Genomic DNA, 19,854 nt, shown 5'->3' with positions numbered 1-19,854 from the left:
TACAGTCCGAGTCGGAGTCCTCCCCGTGGGACCTATGTGTCACCTCAGGAGCAGTTTGCTGCTCTAACCGAGGGGGGCCTGGGGTCAATGATTCAACAGTGCCCGGGGCCTGTGTTACCGGTCTGGACTGCAAAGCTTCCAGTATCTTAGCAGACCATTTGTCCATAGACTGAGCCATGGATTGTGAAAGGGAGTCAGAAAGTTTCTCAGCCAACACTGCAAACTCTGTCCCTGCCACCTGGACAGTAACTGCCGGTGGTTCTACCTGAGCCGAGGGTCCCACCAGTGCCTGAGGCTCCGGCTGAGTGAGTGTCACAGAGGCCGAGCATTGCACACAATGAGGGTAGGTGGAACCTGCAGGTAACATGGCCGCACAAGAGGTACAAGTTGCAAAATAAGCCTGTGCCTTGGCACCCTTGCTTTTTGCAGACGACATGCTGTTATCTCCTCTTAGCAAACAGTGAGGGTATATAGTTAAGCAAATACTGCAGCCGAGCAGAGCAAATGTATACCCAATATGGATATATATATATACACTGCGGCACCCAGGGGGGCCAGCACCTGTAACAGGTGCGGCTTACCGACCGCGCACAGCGGTTGTGTGTCCACCAGATTCCCTGCCTGGGCCTCCCAGCGTTATGAGCTCTTTCAGAAGTTCTCCTCCAGCAGCAGCGATGTAATAATGGCTGCCAGTGTTCTGTGAGGAGGAGGGAGCAGTGGGCGTGCCTTAAAAAGTGCGGGAATCTGGTGCCCCACGGTGCTCAGTGAGGGGGGAGGAGGATACTAAGTATGCTCCAGCCCTCACCGCTGACGTTAAGTCTAGCGTCCCGCCCTTGCCCCTGACTGGCAGGCCCGGGGGCGGGAATATGCGGTACTAGGCTGCAAAAGCCGGGGACTCGAGTTATAAGCGCGGCCGGCAAACAGGCACGGTCGGCGCGGTAGTCCCGGCGGCCCCAAACACAGCGCAGCTGCTGCAGTGTCCGATCCACAGGCGCTCTATGCGCCGTCCCCAAGGGGACACAGAGTACCTCAAAGAAGCAGGGCCTGTCCCTGATGACATCCAGACTCCTGTCCGTCAGGATCCCACAGGGGCTGCGGAGGGAGCCCGGTCCCAGTGCCTGGTGACCGGCTAGGATCCCACTTCTCCCAGAGCCCCTAAGGGATGGGGAAGGAAAACGGCATGTGGCTCCAGCCTGTGTACCCGCAATGGGTACCTCAACCTTAACAGCACCGCCGACCCAAGTGGGGTGAGAAGGGAGCATGCCGGGGGCCCTGTGAGGGGCCCTCTTTTCTTCCATCCGATAAAGTCAGCAGCTGCTGCTGACTAAAATGTGGAGCTTGCGTGAATGTGTGCCTCCTTCAACACAAAGCATAAAACTGATGGGCCCGTGATGCACGGGAGGGTGTATAGCAGAGGGGAGGGGTTACACTTTTTAAAGTGTAATAACTTTGTGTGGCCTCCGGAGGCAGAAGCTATACACCCAATTGTCTGGGTCTCCCAATGGAGCGACAAAGAAATAACCCATCAAACACTCAATATGTGCATATAACATTACAAATACTGAGGTAAAAACTCACCAAATACTCAATATGTGCACATGGCCTTACAAATACTGAGGTAAAAAAACTCACCAAATACTCAATATGTGCATGTGTGTACGTAGCCTGACAAATACTGAGGTAAAAAAAACCACCACTCAACTTGTGCATGTGGTCTTCAAAATACTGAGGTAAAAATAAAACACCAAACACTCAACGTGTGCATGTGGCCTAAGGGTATGTGCGCACGTTGCTTTTTACCTGCTTTTTACCTGCTTTTTTGCTGCTTTTTCTTCTGCGCTGTTTAATGCCAAAATGGATGTGTTCTTCTATTCAAGCAAAGTCTATGGAAATTTGGGTTTCTTGTTCACACTATGTTGTTCAAAATGCTGCCTTTTTGTGGCAGAACTTTGGTCAAAAACTCAGCTTTGCAGTGCAAAACCCAAATGGCAAAAACAATTGACATGTTGCTTCTTTGAAAAGCTGAGTTTTTGACCAAAGTTCTGCCTCAAAAAGGCAGCATTTTGAACAACATAGTGTGAACAAGAAACCCAAATTCCCATAGACTTTGCTTGAATAGAAGAACACATCCATTTTGGCATTAAACAGCGCAGAAGAAAAAGCAGCAAAAAAGCAGGTAAAAAGCAGGTAAAAAGCAACGTGCGCACATACCCTAATACTTATTAATGACTACATTGCTCATGCATATTTACTGCACAAAAGCTCATCAGTTATAGTCTGAGCCTGCCTGTACATTACAGCTTGTATATACACAGTACGGTACATAATCCATTTAAGGTTCACTGCAGATCCCTGAGTAAAGAATTAACAACACTGATGAAAATCAACATTTTCCAGAAAATGAGGTTTTTCACATTGTGAGAAGTTGTGCTGGTTAGATCTCATTTAGTGTAGTGAATTTATGTTGCACATGTGATGACCTGGCCTATCAGGTCGTCACAGGGTATTGTGCAATCTGCCCTTCTGCACAGTATCCACCTCCTCCTTGGTTACGAGTTTCTGACCTTTGGTGTTGCCAAGAACAAGCTAATCAAAATCCTAGGAACACTCTGCACCACACCCACCAGACACACCAGTGGACAGCCTGAAGGGAATAGGGTCGCTCACTGAGGGGTTGGTTAAGGGGAGGTCAGGAGTGTCAGGAGGCAGGAGTTGAGCAGTGACTCTCGAGAGGACAGGTCAGGAGCTGGGCTCCTTGAGACTACTAGGTGGCAGACGTTGGTCTGGACCTGGTAGGAACTGGAACCCGGTCACAGGGGATCGTGACAAGGGGCACGGACTGTCGAGGAGGACAGCCGGCGGCCTTGTGCAATCACTGGGCAGGGGCCAGGGCACGACGGAGTACGTGGATCCTAGGCCAGGAAGAAGCTTCAGGCGTCCAGGTAATTTAACCGACGAGGACGGAGCATTCAAGATCCGTTCTCCACCCGCTCCAAAATCGGGGTACTAGCGCAACGAGGGGGATAGTACTTTCCCACTACATAGTCCAGAAAATCCCAAGCATGAACCCTGAGAGCAAGCTCACCCAGTTAGCCACACTGAAGAAAAAACAAATAAGATAAAAGAATCGGGTTTGATGCTGCGCTAAAAACCACAATTTCACAAAGTTGTAAAAGATTCTTTTCTTTATTTCCAAAGGTCAACGCGTTTCAAAGGCATGTCCGCCTTCTTCATCAGGACAAGAAGAATAAAAGAACAGCCTAACACATGCTGCTCCCAGAGGATACAAATATACCACTGAAAGAGAGTAGCCACGTATGCAGAGATGACGTCATCTGTTAAGTGACTAAGCTACACGTGGAGCGAACAGGAAAGAGTGAAAAAAATCAGGGAAGTTATGTAAAGGGGGAAAAAAAGAGAAAGAGTAAATTGGTGTAAGTGAAGAGTTGATGTCACTAATAAAAACATGAATGAGAAAAATGAAAAAAATAAAAAATAAATATATATATATATTTATATATAGTGAATGCGTCCCATGCATGATATAGAAAAAATGATGGTTTAGAGTGAAAAAAGGATGAATCCTTGTGAACTAAAGAGAAGCATGTGATCAAAAAATATTTTTCCTTTAAGGAGAATATGCAGTATAAGAAACGGGAAAATAGACCCTTCATATAAAAAAACAGGGGAATCATAATAAATTTAATATGGGATATGCAATATGCATGTGTAAAAAGACAGAGGTGATGAGTGAAAAATTGAGCGTAACATGAAAACACCATTGCGCGTGCGCAGGCTAAAGTTACTAGAAAGAAGGAGACCAGCTAACTGAGAAAGGTAAAAAATGGTCAGGAGCGTGGGAAAAATTATAATGCGCGTGCGCAACTCACTCATTGCTAGAACACCGGCACTTCCAGCAGGGGTGAATTGAGTTCAAAGCAAGAGGAAAAAAGTTCATTTGGTGCTGCTGTTGTGCAGCGTGTGTCCGTGGTAGGGAATGAAACTGCTCGGAAGCGGGGAAAAAAAGCAAATGAAAGGTGTTAAGGGAGTGAAACAAGAGTGAGGAACGAACGGAATGAGAGTATGTAAATGTCTGAAAAACTACAGATGTGTAAGATTGAAAAAGGGAAAATATATGGTGGTATAGAAGAAGGAATACATATACACTTGGGCATGAAAAATACATGATACTCCATTAAAAACACAACTACAAAAATTATCTATATAAAAATGAAATGATGATTACAATCATATTAAACATGTAAATAAATAAAACAAATAAATCAGAAGATATATATTAGACAAATAAAATTTAGAAGAAACGCGTTGAATTTAAAAGAATAGGTGAACTAACACATATAATAAAAATAAACCCTACAGGAATAAAAACTATATCCATATCTAGGTGACATTAACCATCCATAACTCAATGTGCAAATGCAACCGTAAAAAATATAACCGTAATGAATAAAAAAAGGGGGGGGATTGCACCCATAGATGAAAAAAGGGGATGTGGATAAAAACATTAATATTCAATAAGAAAAAATGAAATATGAAAAATATATGTAGGAAAAATAGAACAGATAAAAAAATAAGGGGGATTGAAATGAACATGCTTAAGATGTATAAAAACGGAGATGAACGAACAAGAATAAAATGAAGGACTATAGGTCAATAAAAAAGGTCAGTGACCTCATTAAGACCATGAGGTTTTAAGGTACCCAGTTTATTAATCCAAAAAGTCTCTTTCTTGCTGAGTAATTCCGATCTGTTGGGTGTGTCAATGGTAACATGTTCTATCGGGGTAATACCGATAAAATAAACTGGGTACCTTAAAACCTCATGGTCTTAATGAGGTCACTGACCTTTTTTATTGACCTATAGTCCTTCATTTTATTCTTGTTCGTTCATCTCCGTTTTTATACATCTTAAGCATGTTCATTTCAATCCCCCTTATTTTTTTATCTGTTCTATTTTTCCTACGTATATTTTTCATATTTCATTTTTTCTTATTGAATATTAATGTTTTTATCCACATCCCCTTTTTTCATCTATGGGTGCAATTCCCCCCCCCTTTTTTTATTCATTACGGTTATATTTTTTACGGTTGCATTTGCACATTGAGTTATGGATGGTTAATGTCACCTAGATATGGATATAGTTTTTATTCCTGTAGGGGTTATTTTTATTATATGTGTTAGTTCACCTATTCTTTTAAATTCAACGCGTTTCTTCTAAATTTTATATGTCTAATATATATCTTCTGATTTATTTGTTTTATTTATTTACATGTTTAATATGATTGTAATCATCATTTCATTTTTATATAGATAATTTTTGTAGTTGTGTTTTTAATGGAGTATCATGTATTTTTCGTGCCCAAGTGTATATGTATTCCTTCTTCTATACCACCATATATTTTCCCTTTTTCAATCTTACACATCTGTAGTTTTTCAGACATTTACATACTCTCATTCCGTTTGTTCCTCACTCTTGTTTCACTCCCTCAACACCTTGCATTTGCTTTTTTTTCCCCGCTTCCGAGCGGTTTCATTCCCTACCACGGACACACACTGCACAACAGCAGCACCAAATGAACTTTTTTCCTCTTGCTTTGAACTCAATTCACCCCTGCTGGAAGTGCCGGTGTTTTAGCAATGAGTGAGTTGCGCACGTGCATTATAATTTTTCCCACGCTCCTGACCATTTTTTACCTTTCTCAGTTAGCTGGTCTCCTTCTTTCTAGCAACTTTAGCCTGCGCACGCGCGATGGTGTTTTCATGTTACGCTCAATTTTTCACTCATCACCTCTGTCTTTTTACACATGCATATTGCATATCCCATATTAAATTTATTATGATTCCCCTGTTTTTTTATATGAAGGGTCTATTTTCACGTTTCTTATACTGCATATTCTCCTTAAAGGAAAAATATTTTTTGGTCACATGCTTCTCTTTAGTTCACAAGGATTCATCCTTTTTTCACTCTAAACCATCAGTTTTTTATATCATGCATGGGACGCATTCACTATATATAAATATATATATATTTTTTTTTTTTCATTTTTCTCATTCATGTTTTTATTAGTGACATCAACTCTTCACTTACACCAATTTACTCTTTCTCTTTTTTTCCCCCTTTACATAACTTCCCCGATTTTTTTCACTCTTTCCTGTTTGCTCCACGTGTAGCTTAGTCACTTAACAGATGACGTCATCTCTGCATACGTGGCTACTCTCTTTCAGTGGTATATTTGTATCCTCTGGGAGCAGCATGTGTTAGGCTGTTCTTTTATTCTTCTTGTCCTGATGAAGAAGGCGGACATGCCTTTGAAACGCGTTGACCTTTGGAAATAAAGAAAAGAATCTTTTACAACTTTGTGAAATTGTGGTTTTTAGCGCAGCATCAAACCTGATTCTTTTATCTTATTTGTTTTTTCTCCACGGCTATATCGGGGTTGCAGCTTACCGCATTTTTTTTTACATTCATTTGTTTCTGCTTTTCCAGGAGTTGTGCCTGTCACAACCATAGCAGGTGAGTACCTGTCCTGTTGTTATATATCCATTTATCATCGGATAAGACCCTATGTGCGCTTTTTTCCACAGTTCTCTCTGAAGTTAGCCACACTGGTGAGCGGGACCCGAATAGTTTTATGCTAAAGGGACCAGTTAGGAAGAAAAGGTGCCAAGGAAAAGGTCACAGACTAACAGGCAACACCAACAGGCACAGGATCCAGGTGTGCTCCCTCCCAGCGGCAGCTGTGTCAAGAACTTTGGTTTACCACAGTTGTTGGTTTCAGCATTATTGGACTGAGTGAGTATATAAGTGACCCTTACCGTCCGAATGGCATCTCCCCGAAGCCCTCATCGAGTCCCGGGACATTCCCCCTACCCGTGGAGGGGTTAAAACACCAGGCAGTCCCCACCATCGCCACCGGATACTCCCAACTGCAGCGGTGGTACTCCACCTTACCACACACCGCAGGTGGCGTCACAAACTTTCCACATCCTCCCTTGTAAATATTCCCCATTTTATTCCGAGTGACTGCGCGACCCCGACCTAAAGGTCCGGAGATCCCTTGAGCCACCGCGGATCCGGATCCGAGCAGCCTAGCTGCTGACACGGGGTGGCACACACATAAGCCAGGTGATGACCTTACGAGCATCTTTCCATTACCTGGTACTGCAGATCTGCTGATTGTATAGGCTACTGGAGCAGGACTAACTAACTTTAGCAGATCATACCTTTACATACCTTTACAGATCAGATGTGTAGATAATGACTATCAAGAAATATACATGTTCAATAACAAGTCTCAAGTTGACCCTATGACTCTATTAATTTGGGTCCCAAATCTGCTATAGAACTACTGTAATCTAATTGCACAGAAAAGACCACCATTTAGGCACAAGGGAAACTGAGCTGGTCTTCCCACACTTCCACCAAAAAGCATAATGCAGCCAAAGTGACTAAGATCATATTTCTTTCTATTTTATAGCTTGAAGCAAACAATTTACAAAACTACATTTTTCTTCACTGAGTTGATACTACATATACTGTATGGCAGGGGTAGCCTATAAATAGCAATAGAGCTTGTATGCACATTTAACAATATGCCGTTGCATATTTAACCCCTTCATGACCGGGCAATTTTCTGTTTTTAGTTTTTGTTTTTTGCTCCCCTTCTTCCGAGAGCCGTAACTTTTTTATTTTTCTGTCAATCTTGCCATATGAAAGCTTGTTTTTGCTGGACGAGTTGTACTTTTAAATGAAACTATATGTTTTTCCATATAGTGTACTGGAAAAAGGCAAAAAAATTCCAAGTGCAGAAAAATTGCAAAAAAGTGTGATTGCATGAATGTTTTTGGGATATTTTATTCACCATGTTCAATATATGGTAAAACTGATGTCGGTGTGATGCCTCAGTTTGGTACAAGTTCGTAGACATGAAACATGTATAGGTTTCCTTTTATATAAGGGGTTAAAAAAATTCAGACGTTTGTCCAAAAAAAGTGGCACACTTTTTGTGCCATTTTCCGCAACCCGTAGCGTTCTCATATTTTGGGATATGGGGCTCAGTGATGGCTTATTTTTTGTGTTTCGAGTTGTCATTTTTAAGGGTACCATTTTTGCGCAGATACTACATTTTGATCGCCTATTATTGTATTTTGAGCAAATTTTGCAATGACCAAAAAACGTAATTTTGGCATTTGGAATTTTTTTGCCACTATGAAGTTTACCAATCAGATTAATTGATTTTATATTTTGATAGATTAGGTATTTCTGAATGTGGTGATACCAAATGTGTGTATATTTTTTTAAAAAAAAATAACCCTTTCATTTTTAATGGGGTGAATGGGGGTGATTTGAACTTTTAAGGTTTTTTTTGTTTTTTTTTAATTTGTTAAAACTTTTTATTACTTTTTTCATTTCACTGCTTCCATAAGGATCAGCAGTGTGATCAGGAGAAATGCTCCGTTCTTGTTACAGTTGGCTCTCTGTCAGCTGTAACAGGATCTATCACATGACCCTGTGCTACCATGACAACCATCGGCTCCCTGTTGGCCTCCGATGGCGGCGGGGAAAGGCAATTTCGCAGCTGCAGCACTTTATATTGTTCTGTCATATTTTGACAGCATAATTTAAGGGGTTAACAGGCGCACAGATCACCTGCACCTGCGAGGCACACATGTCTGCTGTACAAATCAGCAGACATGTATGGGGATTATCGCTGGCTGGCTCACCACAGCAGCCAGGGGTGATCATCCCAGCATGATTTAGGACATACTGTTACGTCCTCGGTCGGGAAGGGAGTAAAGAAGAACTCTCAGAAATATTTTGTTAAATTAAATATGCAAACACTTTAGTGTGAGTATATTAATATACTTACTTATCACCAATTTCTCCAGGATCTATTGCAGTTCTGCTTGTTTTCTCAGTGAGATCACCACTCTTCAGACTCTCCAGATCACTCCATGCTCTATGGGTGAGCTGGAAGTCTCTTTTAGGGTTCGCTCACATCTGTATTTAAAAATGGTGAGTGCAATGTGAGAAAACATATTGCACTTGCACCATTGTTATTCAATGAGGCAGTGTTAATCTGCGAGTTTTTCTTCTGCTGTAATCAGGCTGAGGGAAAAATCGTAGAATGCTATTTATAGCTGCATATATCAACCGAGACTCACTAATGCAAGTCTATGGGTGCGAGAAAAAAAATCGGATGCCACATGGACCATTCGTGTGGTGTCTGATTTTTACGAACACATTGCAAAGGAAAAAAAATATATAATGCTATAGATAGATGAAAGAAATATATTAAATAGAATTAATAGATAGATAGAAATCCTGTAGATATATAATGTCATAACCCACCCATTATACACTTGTACCCTTTAGTGCCTCTCATGTTGCACTAAAGGGCATTTAGCCTGGTTTACCCTAATAAATAAAGAAATAATTTGAAAAAAACAAAGAGAGGGTCCCCCCTATTTTTGATAACCAGCAAAGGTAAAGCAGATAGCTGTGTGCTTTCTAATAAATTGGTCAACGACTGACACTCTCTTGTTTTTGTTTTTCTCTTTTTATATCTTTCAGGTTTCCATTTGTGGACTACATCGGACCACTTCCGAGGCGGCCCATGGCTGGTATTTTTAGGCTGGGAAGGGCCCAATAACCATGAACCTTTCCTGCCTGATAATATCATCCCTCCGCTGTCTGCTTTACCATTGCTGGTTATCAAAAACAGGGAGGGCATCACTTTGTTTTTTCATTATTTAATCATTTATTTATTAAGTTTAACTAGGCTAAATATCCTTTAGTGGCACATGAAAGCACTAAAGGGTGCATGTTTATAATATGTAGGGGGATTTGGACATTATTTATCTGCAGGATATCTATCTATTTCTTTATCTATCTATCAATCTATAATCTATCTATTTATGTTTGATTGCTTTAATATTTCATTCTGAAAACTAGCAAGAATTTACTTAGAGTATTCTGGGATATAAAAGATGATTTTAAAAATGCATTGCACATGGATGGCATAGTCATGTCATACTGATGCTAAGTGATAAAAAAATTGCACACTCGCATTGCATTCGCATGACATACAGAGTGACACACGCAGGACATACGTATGACACTCATCCCACTATTCTGGATGAGTATCAGAGCGATTATTTATATACAGATGTGAACAAATCCTTACAATGTAAGACTGTGAAGCCTCGTTCTGATGTTCCTTAGACTTACATTGTTAAAGCCACTTTTGGGTCACACAGTGTGACCCGGAGAGTCTGAAGAGTAGTGACGTCACTGAGAAGAGAAGCAGAGCAGCGCTGGATCCCGGAGAAAGTGAGCATAGGTAAGTATATTAATAAACTCACACTACACTAAATGCATATAAAAACAGATTTAATGAAAAAAAAATAATCTTCATAAGAGTGCTTCTTTAACTAAAAAGAAAAATTAAATCCTTTAACAACAATATTAGGGGGAAAATTAACTACCTTTAAAGTTTCTCTGCCACATCTATCAGAAATTCCTATTTATAGCAAGTAAAGGCAATAGAATAATTTGAAATTCAATTCAAACTCAACAGGTTCAATTAATTAAAAAAATAGATTCACAGTGAGTCCATGCGTAACACTGTACTATAAAAATAAAAGTGCAAAAAAGTCGAACTTTTTTAAAACACACACTCTTTGTGAGGCTGATAATTGGATTTACATTTCTTGAATTAAAAAAATAACCTTTGCCCACAGGGCTTTTTTTCATGCTTTTTTCCTTGCTTATTTTAATCAATAAAAAGCAAGGAAAACGCTTCCCAGCAAAGTCCATGAGAATTGTGACGTGCTGTGCCCACGTTGCTTCCTTTTTGCTTGCTTTTTTTTATTGCAAAAAAAAGCAACATGTCAACTGTTTCTGCTTTTTTTTCCTGCTTTTTTTCCCTATCTCAATAGATAAGAAGAAGCATGAAAAAGAAGCATGAAAATAAGCATGAAAAATAGCATGAGAGCATGAAAAGAAGCATGAAAAATAGCATGAGAGCATGAAAAGAAGCATGAAAAATAGCATGAAAAAAGCATGGCAAAAACACAAAAAAGCAGTTTTTTCCTGCCAAGACATGCTTTTTTTGTGCTAAAAAAATCACTGTGGGCACATAGCCTAAGCAAAAGAAATCTCAGAAAGATGTTGCCTTTGGCTTGTACGTCACACAAGCCAGGAAGCACACTTCGTCAGGCCTCCTTCACACATCTATCACTCCGGTACGTGTGACATCCATTTGTACATGTACTGGAGACACTGACACACTTAGAACCATTAAAATCAATATGTCTGCACACACGTGCATGTTTTCACATGGACCGTGTGTCCTTGTGGAGCATATGTGTGCTTCACACATAGACATGTCCGTTTTTCTCCAGCAGCACAGGTGTCACACAGACTTCACGGATGTGATCCATGTGACATCAGTGTGACAAGTACTGGAGAAAACCATGTTTCCGTGAAATAAAATGAATTTCTATGCTCACCTTTTCCAGCACTGCTGTCTTTGCTGCTGCTGTCACTTGCTTCTGACCCCTGCTCATTATGCTAATCGCATATTCACTGCACCGGAAGGGAAGCAGCAGTAGCGGGGAGTTAGCAGGGCCGAAGACCGCAGAGTGGAAGACATCAGCACCACGGACAGGGACAGGTGAGCATAAAGTTCCTGTTCTCCGTGTATTATCACAGATGGCACATGGAAAACACTCATGTGCCAAAATCACAGCACATGAAGGGCCATATGCATCTTTTACTCATCCGTGCAAAACATGTGTGGTTTCTCACGGACGTGTGAAAGAGGCCTCAAACAGACAAAAAATTTTCTTCAGTAGGAAAATTAGGAATGAGGAGGCTTACACTCCCTTCCTTGTTTGTAGCGCATCAAGAATGAAAGAATTGTGTTATTAAGGTTCTGTTCTACAGTATATCATCAATTAATTCAGGCACCTTCTTATCACTTGAATCTGATTATTATATTTTATTACTTTACTTTTAATTCACCGGGAGCTGCAAATTTTGTGAAAATAAACTCAAAGCTGATTTGATCATCCCTAATAATGACATATAATTGTATCGTAGAATCAACTTACCGCAAATGTAGGAGAAACAGCAAGTTTCTTCTTGTCTAATCTGAACTGAAATCTGGTCTTGTCTGCATTCTGGGCGGGTCACTGCTGGACATGCGAATGGGTCACAAACTGTAAATTAATATTTAACATTTTTTTAATGTTATTAATGTCAGTATATACAAGTATTTTATTAAAAAATCTACATGAATATATAGGCTGAAAAAATAAATGAATTGAACTCTTTGAGCAAGTAAATTTTGCCGTAATAAATAATCATGTGAAACATTTTGCATTTATATGGTATGATTAGTCAACGTGAATATACTGGGTGGTATGGTGGCTCAGTGGTTAGCACCGAGTCCTCCAGTGTTGGGATCCTGGGTTCAAATCCCACCAAAGAAGGGACCTGTAAGGAGTCTGTATGTTCTCCCCATGTTTGTGTGGGTTTCCTCCCACACTCCAAAGACATACAGATAGTGGTTTAGCTTGTGAGACCCAATGTTGACAGTGTTGCTGATGTATGTAAACTAAGTGAGGAATTAATGGCGCTATACAAGTGAATAAATATTATATACTGAGGATTTTCAACACTTTGTGGTTAGATCATGCCATGTGGCACAGATGTTAACACATGGATTTTAAATTTGCAATATATCAATTTATGCCAGAAATAACCTTTGTAAACTATGGTGCTATGTACATGTTTTTACACGAATCGTGTGTCTGTACAAAACACATGAAGACATATCCGACAAGGGCCAATAAAAGTCTGTGGGTCCATGAAAAACATGTACAGCACATGGATGACATCTGTGTATTATCCGTGTGTTGTACGTGGTGAACAGTGCAAAATTTTGAAAAAAACTTTATAATTTAGTTATTTAACGAGCCAGCCATAAAAAACACTGATCCAAATCAGAAAATACCATGACACATCAACTGAAATAAATGTAAATGTTTATTTCATATCAATGGTCTGTGCATGTTGGACTAAACACTGATGACACACTAATAGTAAAAACAGACACACAGATGACATACTGATGCAAACACTGATGCATCCAATACATTGTTATCATGTACATGTTAACTACGGACGTGTGAATGAGGTCTAACTGGTATAATGGTTGTCAAGTGTGGAGGGAAGAACTGGATACTAAATGCTCATTTTTTCAGATTTGCTTAAATGCTGTTGTAGTAAAAAAAAATGTTTGTTTTTTTTACTGTTTCTTGACTGTTTTTATGTTAGAAGTAAATGTAATTATGGCTAAGATGACATGTCCTGTAATCATCCTTTAAAATGGATCCAGCAGCAATCCGTTGGCAAAAAAAGTTGTGCAAACACAACCTTTTGTGTCCATTTTTACATAACTGTTTTCAGCTGGATCTGTTTTTTTAATATTAAAATCTATGGAAAATGGATCTGTTAGCTATCTTTCATTTTTAAGGGATCTCTTTTTTCTTAATGGATCAGTTTCAAATGGAAGATAAATAGCCAACCGTTAACAGATCCGTTTACAATAGACTTCAATGTTAAAAAAATGGATCCAACCACAAACTTTTTGCCAACGGATTGCTGCAGGATCCGTTGTAATGGATGATTATTAGAGATGTGAACTCAGCCTTCTTCTACTCTACAGAAGACTTATAATACATAGCACTGAATAGGAAACAAACTGTACAGTATACTGTATGGTAGGTCTCCAAAACCAAATACAAAAAAATAAAATACCATAAAAAAATGTATATCCACAATTGTAATGTGTAGTATTTCCACAGATTTTCTTAATTTCTCTAATAGATATACTCACCACAGTGTAGCTGAGGGCAGCATGTCACTGGACTATATTCTGCAAGCAAACGCTCTCCACTTTTACATGTTATAGATTTTTCACATATAGATCTATTACAGTCTGTAAGTATACAAAAATAATGTAAAGCAACATACAAAATATTACAATGCAATACATCTAATAGTAAAACCATGAAATGTATTACTAGATGATACTCTTTGACCTGAGATGAGCGGATCAATGCAGAAAAAAATCAACTTCGAGTTGAATTTCATGAAATTTGTAGATCCTGCGCAAGTTTGAATACTTTGTAATTTGATTGGATCACAAGAAAAATGCCTGGCTCCATTTCAAACACTACTGAAGCATCAGCGAGTGGGTTATTGACATTGTGCATGCCTTGCATTTAATGAATCACATGGTTGTAGCACAACCAATCAAGGAGGCATATGAAGCCTATACAAAAGATGGAGCCAGTCAAGGAGTGAAATTTTATGCTTGTACAGTGAAGGGATAGGAGGTCAGAGTCACAGCTTACACCACCTAGGTATTGAAAAATACATAATCTGATTGTGGTGTACTACTGGTGTGCTGACCTACAGTGAAAATAGGAATTGGTCTCAGTCTCTGAATACTCATCCAAAGATTCAAGTGATATCGGGAAGTGCTGTAGCTGTATAGTCAGTATGACTGAATAGATTCATCTGTGATATACTTCGGTATATTTCAACAGATCCGCTAATCTCAATCTATACCATAGGGTAAATTAAAGGCATTAGGAAAACAAGATACATGCGGAATGATTTTTTTGGATTGGATTCACGGTGGAGGGAGAAACACATTTTTTAAATTGCTTCCTTCTCTGATTCTTCAAAATGTGAATCTCTCTGATTTACTTAAGCATCAATGCTAAGGATAAAAAATGTAGGGCTATAAAACATTTTAAAAATGCTAACTGAATTGACTTTAATCCCAAAAATAGAAAAATGTCCAGTAAAAAGGTAAGTTACGAGGTTAGATATTTTAGAACGTGAAACGTAATAAATGCTAGTTTAGTGGACTTACATACCACACACTTTTTTTGGACAACAGGCCCCTTCTTCAATGACTCGGATAAGCATTTCACCCTCCCGAATACAAATTGGGTCCGGTTGGCCACTACAGTCCGGCTCTATTGATGCAACTGTTCCATTTTCCAGACATTTTGACAGGCAGCATTTATTAGCTGATGAATGCCAGATCTCTCCTGGTGAGTGGGGATGTCCTTCATTATCAGTGCAGGCTAAAGTATAAATAAAGAAATATAGTTTTATAGAAGAAACATTTTGTTTTTTATTTAGACAGAAATTAATATTGGTTGTAAGCTGGAAAACTCACTAATGCCCTCAATAACCAGGTTTGAGTTCATGCCTAATGTGTGAGGACAATATTTCACCTTTAGTCATTTACTTCTTTATACTAGAATAAGTTATTCAACAAGGGCAGTGCTTTTTTTGCGGCAGTACATGCCGGTACGGCGTATTGGAAAATCTGAAGAGCGTTGAGGGCCAGCACCTCTGGCTCTGTCCACATGGCTAATTTGTAAACTATACAAATTAGCCATGTGTGGAGCGAAGACACAAGCAGAGCAGCTACTGAAGCTGCAGGACCTGCGATAATGTCACATACATGTGACTCGGGTGGGCGGAGGCATGGAATTTTGCCCAACGGGAAAGAAGCTGGAGAAGATGGAGGAGTGCAGGGTATGTGAGAGAGGGGTACAGAGGGTGGCGGGCTGTGCAGGGGGAAGAAGGATGCAGGGGGGATAGAGTGTGATCAGGGTTATGAAGAATTAAGAGACAAGGGGGATGGAGGATGGAGAGATCAAGGGGATCGAGGATGGAAGGAGCAGGGGGATGGAGGATGGAGAGACCAGGGGGATGGAGAATGGAGGGAGCAGGGGGATGGAGTATGGAGAGAGCAGGGTTCATTGAGTTTTGTTTTGTAAAACTTGTCTTAGATGGATAAAATCACGCACTATTTCTCGGTCGGTGCCGCTCCGGCACGCAAAAGACCCCCAACAGACGTAGAGACATAAACAAATCAGATGATAGAGCAGAACGTGGCCACCGGTTTTTCAACTATCGAACCTGCATCAGCTAGTGTTAATGATCCTGATGAATTTGGTTGAAATTTGGCGTTTCTTATAGAATACAGCCTAGGTAAGTCGAAAACCATATTTTGCAAGTGAAAAAAAACGATTATACAGTATTAGTCATTTTTTATTTTTCTTTTGAAATCTGAATTACATAGTTTTTGATTGAAATTAGCATACAGACTACAAAACTGAATAATAAGAAACAGGGCCGCACCATTTATTGGACAAGTTGAGCAGTTTGCTCAGGCGGCACTATATTCAGGGGGGCGGCAATGCGGCCGGGGGGCGAAGCTGTATGGGGACTGCCGTTTTCCGCTGCTCAGTGCCTCAACAGGTAAACCATGCACAGGATCTCCCGGCCGCCCGACAGCACCCCTTTCCCGCTCCTCAATCTCTCCTGACAGTACAGGCAAATATTTTTTACAAAAAAAGTGCTGAAGAAGGGTATTGTCTGAAAAAACAACCATACCTGGAATAGACATCCTACTGAATATGGTTGTCTTTTTATGTTACAGAATCATGTAGCTTGTAGTGTCATTAAATGTATACAGTATATAAATCCAACTACATTGCAATAGTATATTGTTATCTAAATATCCTATAATGCCCACGCTTTTAAAGAGCCTTTTCACTATATTTTTTGCAGCCAATTAGCATACATTTAACAAGACAAATATGAGTGCATTTATACTATCTGATCACTTGGAATGACAATGAGCATTCCTTGGAAACATCCTTTAAATAATTGGGCCATGTGAATAAGCTACCAATCACCTGATGAACGAGAAAAATGCTCATTCGTCAGGTGAAATAATTTTTAAGCATAAAAATAATCGTTTTCAGCAGCACATCATCTGGTGTTAACAGAACATGTACAATGACAGTATAGGTGCACGCACGGCGTCAGTCAGTGTAAATCCACCTTGCAGGTGAGATATCAATTTACAAGCATAATTAGGTAGAATTTAGCCTCTGTCTGAAGACGTGATCCAGCCTACTTTATTACACGAAAATGGACCTGTTTGTTTAGATACTATATGCAATACAATGTCAGCAATGTATTAGAACGATAGTAAACTCTTTTCAAATTAAAATGTCATAATAATTTCAAATTTTAAAAATACATACCACATTTGTCTTCCGGAATGCAGAGCTCAGAATCTGTCCTGTGAAGAATGGTACCTTTTTTGCACACACAGTCTTCTCTTAGGTAGGAACAGGGGGACTCTTCATAATACCATTTGTTTAAACAGGTCTTAGCAGCACATGGTTGGACACAAGCTTGATATTCCTTTCCCGCTGGACATGGCAAAGCTATCACACAGAGTTTAAAAGTTAGTAAGGGCTTATTAATATTAAAGAGATTCTGACAAGTAGAAAATGCTGTCTAAGCAACACATAACATATTATACAAAAAGAAAAGCTGAGCAGACTAATATATAGCTTTGTGGGCAAGGATTCAAGTTAGTTATATTTATTCCAATTTCTGATATTCTGTATTTATAAGTCCAGAGGGTGGTCCGAGCCTTCTCTGCAGTACACACACAGAGATAGCTGTCAATCAGTGGATAAAACTGACCACTGGACTCATAAGCTTACAAATATGGAGAAATAGATCACAAGACTTACTAAATACTTACCTTCATATCTGCATATCAATGTACTCAACCACTCCTGCTCAAATAATGATTTTGACAGATCTCACTGCATGTTTCTCTCTAAGGGTGCACTCACACTTCCATGGATGTTACAATCGGCCAGATACCCGCTGAAAGAATCTACTAAATGGGTGAGAGAGTTCCATTTTTTCTTACCTATTTGTGTTTATCCTGTTATTCTTAAGGGGTTTTTCTAAGACCATATACTGAATTGTGCTTTTTTCTAGGTCATATAAAGGAGTGTTCTAAATTAATGCCTTCACTACATACATAGTGCTTGCATTTACCTAAGTGATATTTGTGGTTTCTACACCCACCGGTGACAGAGTTGTTGATCTTTTTCAGATCAACATTCACGTTTTACTTAGTTTTTGGCTATTTTAATATTTCTCATTAACACTAGAACTACTGAGGTAGTCATTTTGACTACTTTGCACTATGTATTTCTATATAGGTGTCACGAGTCCAGTAGTTCTAGTGTTAAAAGTTATATTTAAATTCTCACTTCACTGCTTTCAATTCACACTAGCATATAGTCAGCGCATACCTCAGACAATTGTTATCCAAAGTTTTATTGGACAGCACTTGGCCTAATGTTATTGCTGCGCCCGGTCACAGTTTCAGCGTGGTATCCCCGCTCCCAGGTTCTGGTGGGGATGCCCTACCTCTCACCTGCCTGGTCCTAGCGCTGTATTCCCGCATGCTCCCTGGCTCCGGGGGGGGTCATCCTTACAGGAAGTGCTTGAGCAATGTTGCCTATTATTGCATTGCTAGTTCTCAGGGCCTAGTACGCTACTGTGTCTAGTTCTGCTATTGTGTGCTAGTACCAGTCACATGTTTCTAATCTGTGTCTCATCCTGCTCTTTACCACCACCTCCGTGCTGCCACATCTGAGCCACTACCTCCATGCTGCCACGTCTGAGCCACTACCTTCGTGCTGCTACATCTGAACCACCACCTCCGTTTTGTCACGTCTGAGCCACCACCTCAGTGCTGCCAAGTCCGCATTACTATTTCCGTGCTGCCACATCTGAGCACACCTGCATCGGACATTAAGAGACTATACCAGTCCGTAAGAGCCGATCACCACTGCTTCCTGGCAGTCATGCATTTAGGCCCCCGATTGCTGTGCCAGACAAAAACCCCTGTATTCACTACTGGTTGCTTCTTCAGGGGAGTCCGGTGTACAGTCCAGTGGGTCCACTCCCGAACGCTCATCACCCCTCGGCAACCATAACAGTTATAATATAAAGCAGTGCCAATTTGGCACAAAAAGCAAAAACAGCATGCTGTGATTGACAGTGTGTCTTGGATCACACACACACCCAAACAAGCCTATGGGTGCGTGTGAAACATCGGACTACACTGATGACATCCAAGTGCAGTACAATATACGCCAAGACAGGCAATGGAGAGATTAATCTCTCCATCTTCTCCTCGCCTGTGATCTCACATGCAAGAGAATCACAGCCCAGTAGAATGACACTCAGCTCACACTCAGCAGGGTTTGAAATGAGGGTAATTAGCATATAGCATCCAAATCACTGGCATCACATGCCACATGCAGTGTGAGTGAGTCATTAGGCCAATAATTGTGCTGCAGAGGTGCCAAGGGGACTTGAAGAGAATGGACATGAACATTGTTCTCTTAAGAGTCAGTTGTTTATGTACAACTCTTTTGGGTAGGACTGTACCACTCAAAACCTGTAAAGTAAACATGAAAGAATTTTGTGACGCACAGCCAGCTGCTGTAGCAATCTCGTTGTGTGTGACTTCTAGGAGCGATTTTGGATCGTTGCAAAAACGTCCAAAAATCGCTCCTCGTTGACATGGGGGTCCTCTCCCAATTATCGCTGCTGTCACGTGGGCGAAGTTGATCCTCGTGCCTGCAGCAGCACACATCAATACGTTGACGCAGCAGGAACGAGGAACCTCTCCTTACCTGCTACACGCCAGCAATGAGGAAGGAAGAAGGTGGGCAGGATGTTTGTCCCGCTCATCTCCGCCCCTCCGCTTTGATTGGGAGGCCGCTTAGTGACGTCGCTGTGATGCCGAGCGAACCGCCCTCTTAGAAAGGAGGCGGTTTGCCGGTCACAGCGACGTCGCCGAGCAGGTAAGTACGTGTGACGCTGCCGTAGCGATAATGTTCG

The 19,854-nt window shown here is 40.5% G+C and overlaps 1 protein-coding gene across 1 annotated transcript in view; it reads right to left on the bottom strand.

Annotated features, from left to right (window-relative positions):
• Nucleotides 1-19,854, bottom strand: part of OTOGL (otogelin like) — a 315,223-nt gene that overhangs the window by 72,833 nt on the left and 222,536 nt on the right. The window contains exons 44-47 of the mRNA XM_075344757.1: nucleotides 17,175-17,360; nucleotides 14,979-15,191; nucleotides 13,928-14,029; nucleotides 12,138-12,245 (exon numbers count right to left, since the gene is read on the bottom strand). Coding sequence (XP_075200872.1) covers nucleotides 12,138-12,245; nucleotides 13,928-14,029; nucleotides 14,979-15,191; nucleotides 17,175-17,360 — 609 coding nt within the window. The remainder of the gene's footprint in view (nucleotides 1-12,137; nucleotides 12,246-13,927; nucleotides 14,030-14,978; nucleotides 15,192-17,174; nucleotides 17,361-19,854) is intronic.

The sequence above is a fragment of the Anomaloglossus baeobatrachus genome, chromosome 4 (genome assembly GCF_048569485.1).
Source record: "Anomaloglossus baeobatrachus isolate aAnoBae1 chromosome 4, aAnoBae1.hap1, whole genome shotgun sequence".
Classification (NCBI taxonomy): domain Eukaryota; kingdom Metazoa; phylum Chordata; class Amphibia; order Anura; family Aromobatidae; genus Anomaloglossus; species Anomaloglossus baeobatrachus.
Note: the sequence above shows the minus strand (reverse complement) of the source record. Positions and strands in the feature narration are given on the sequence as shown.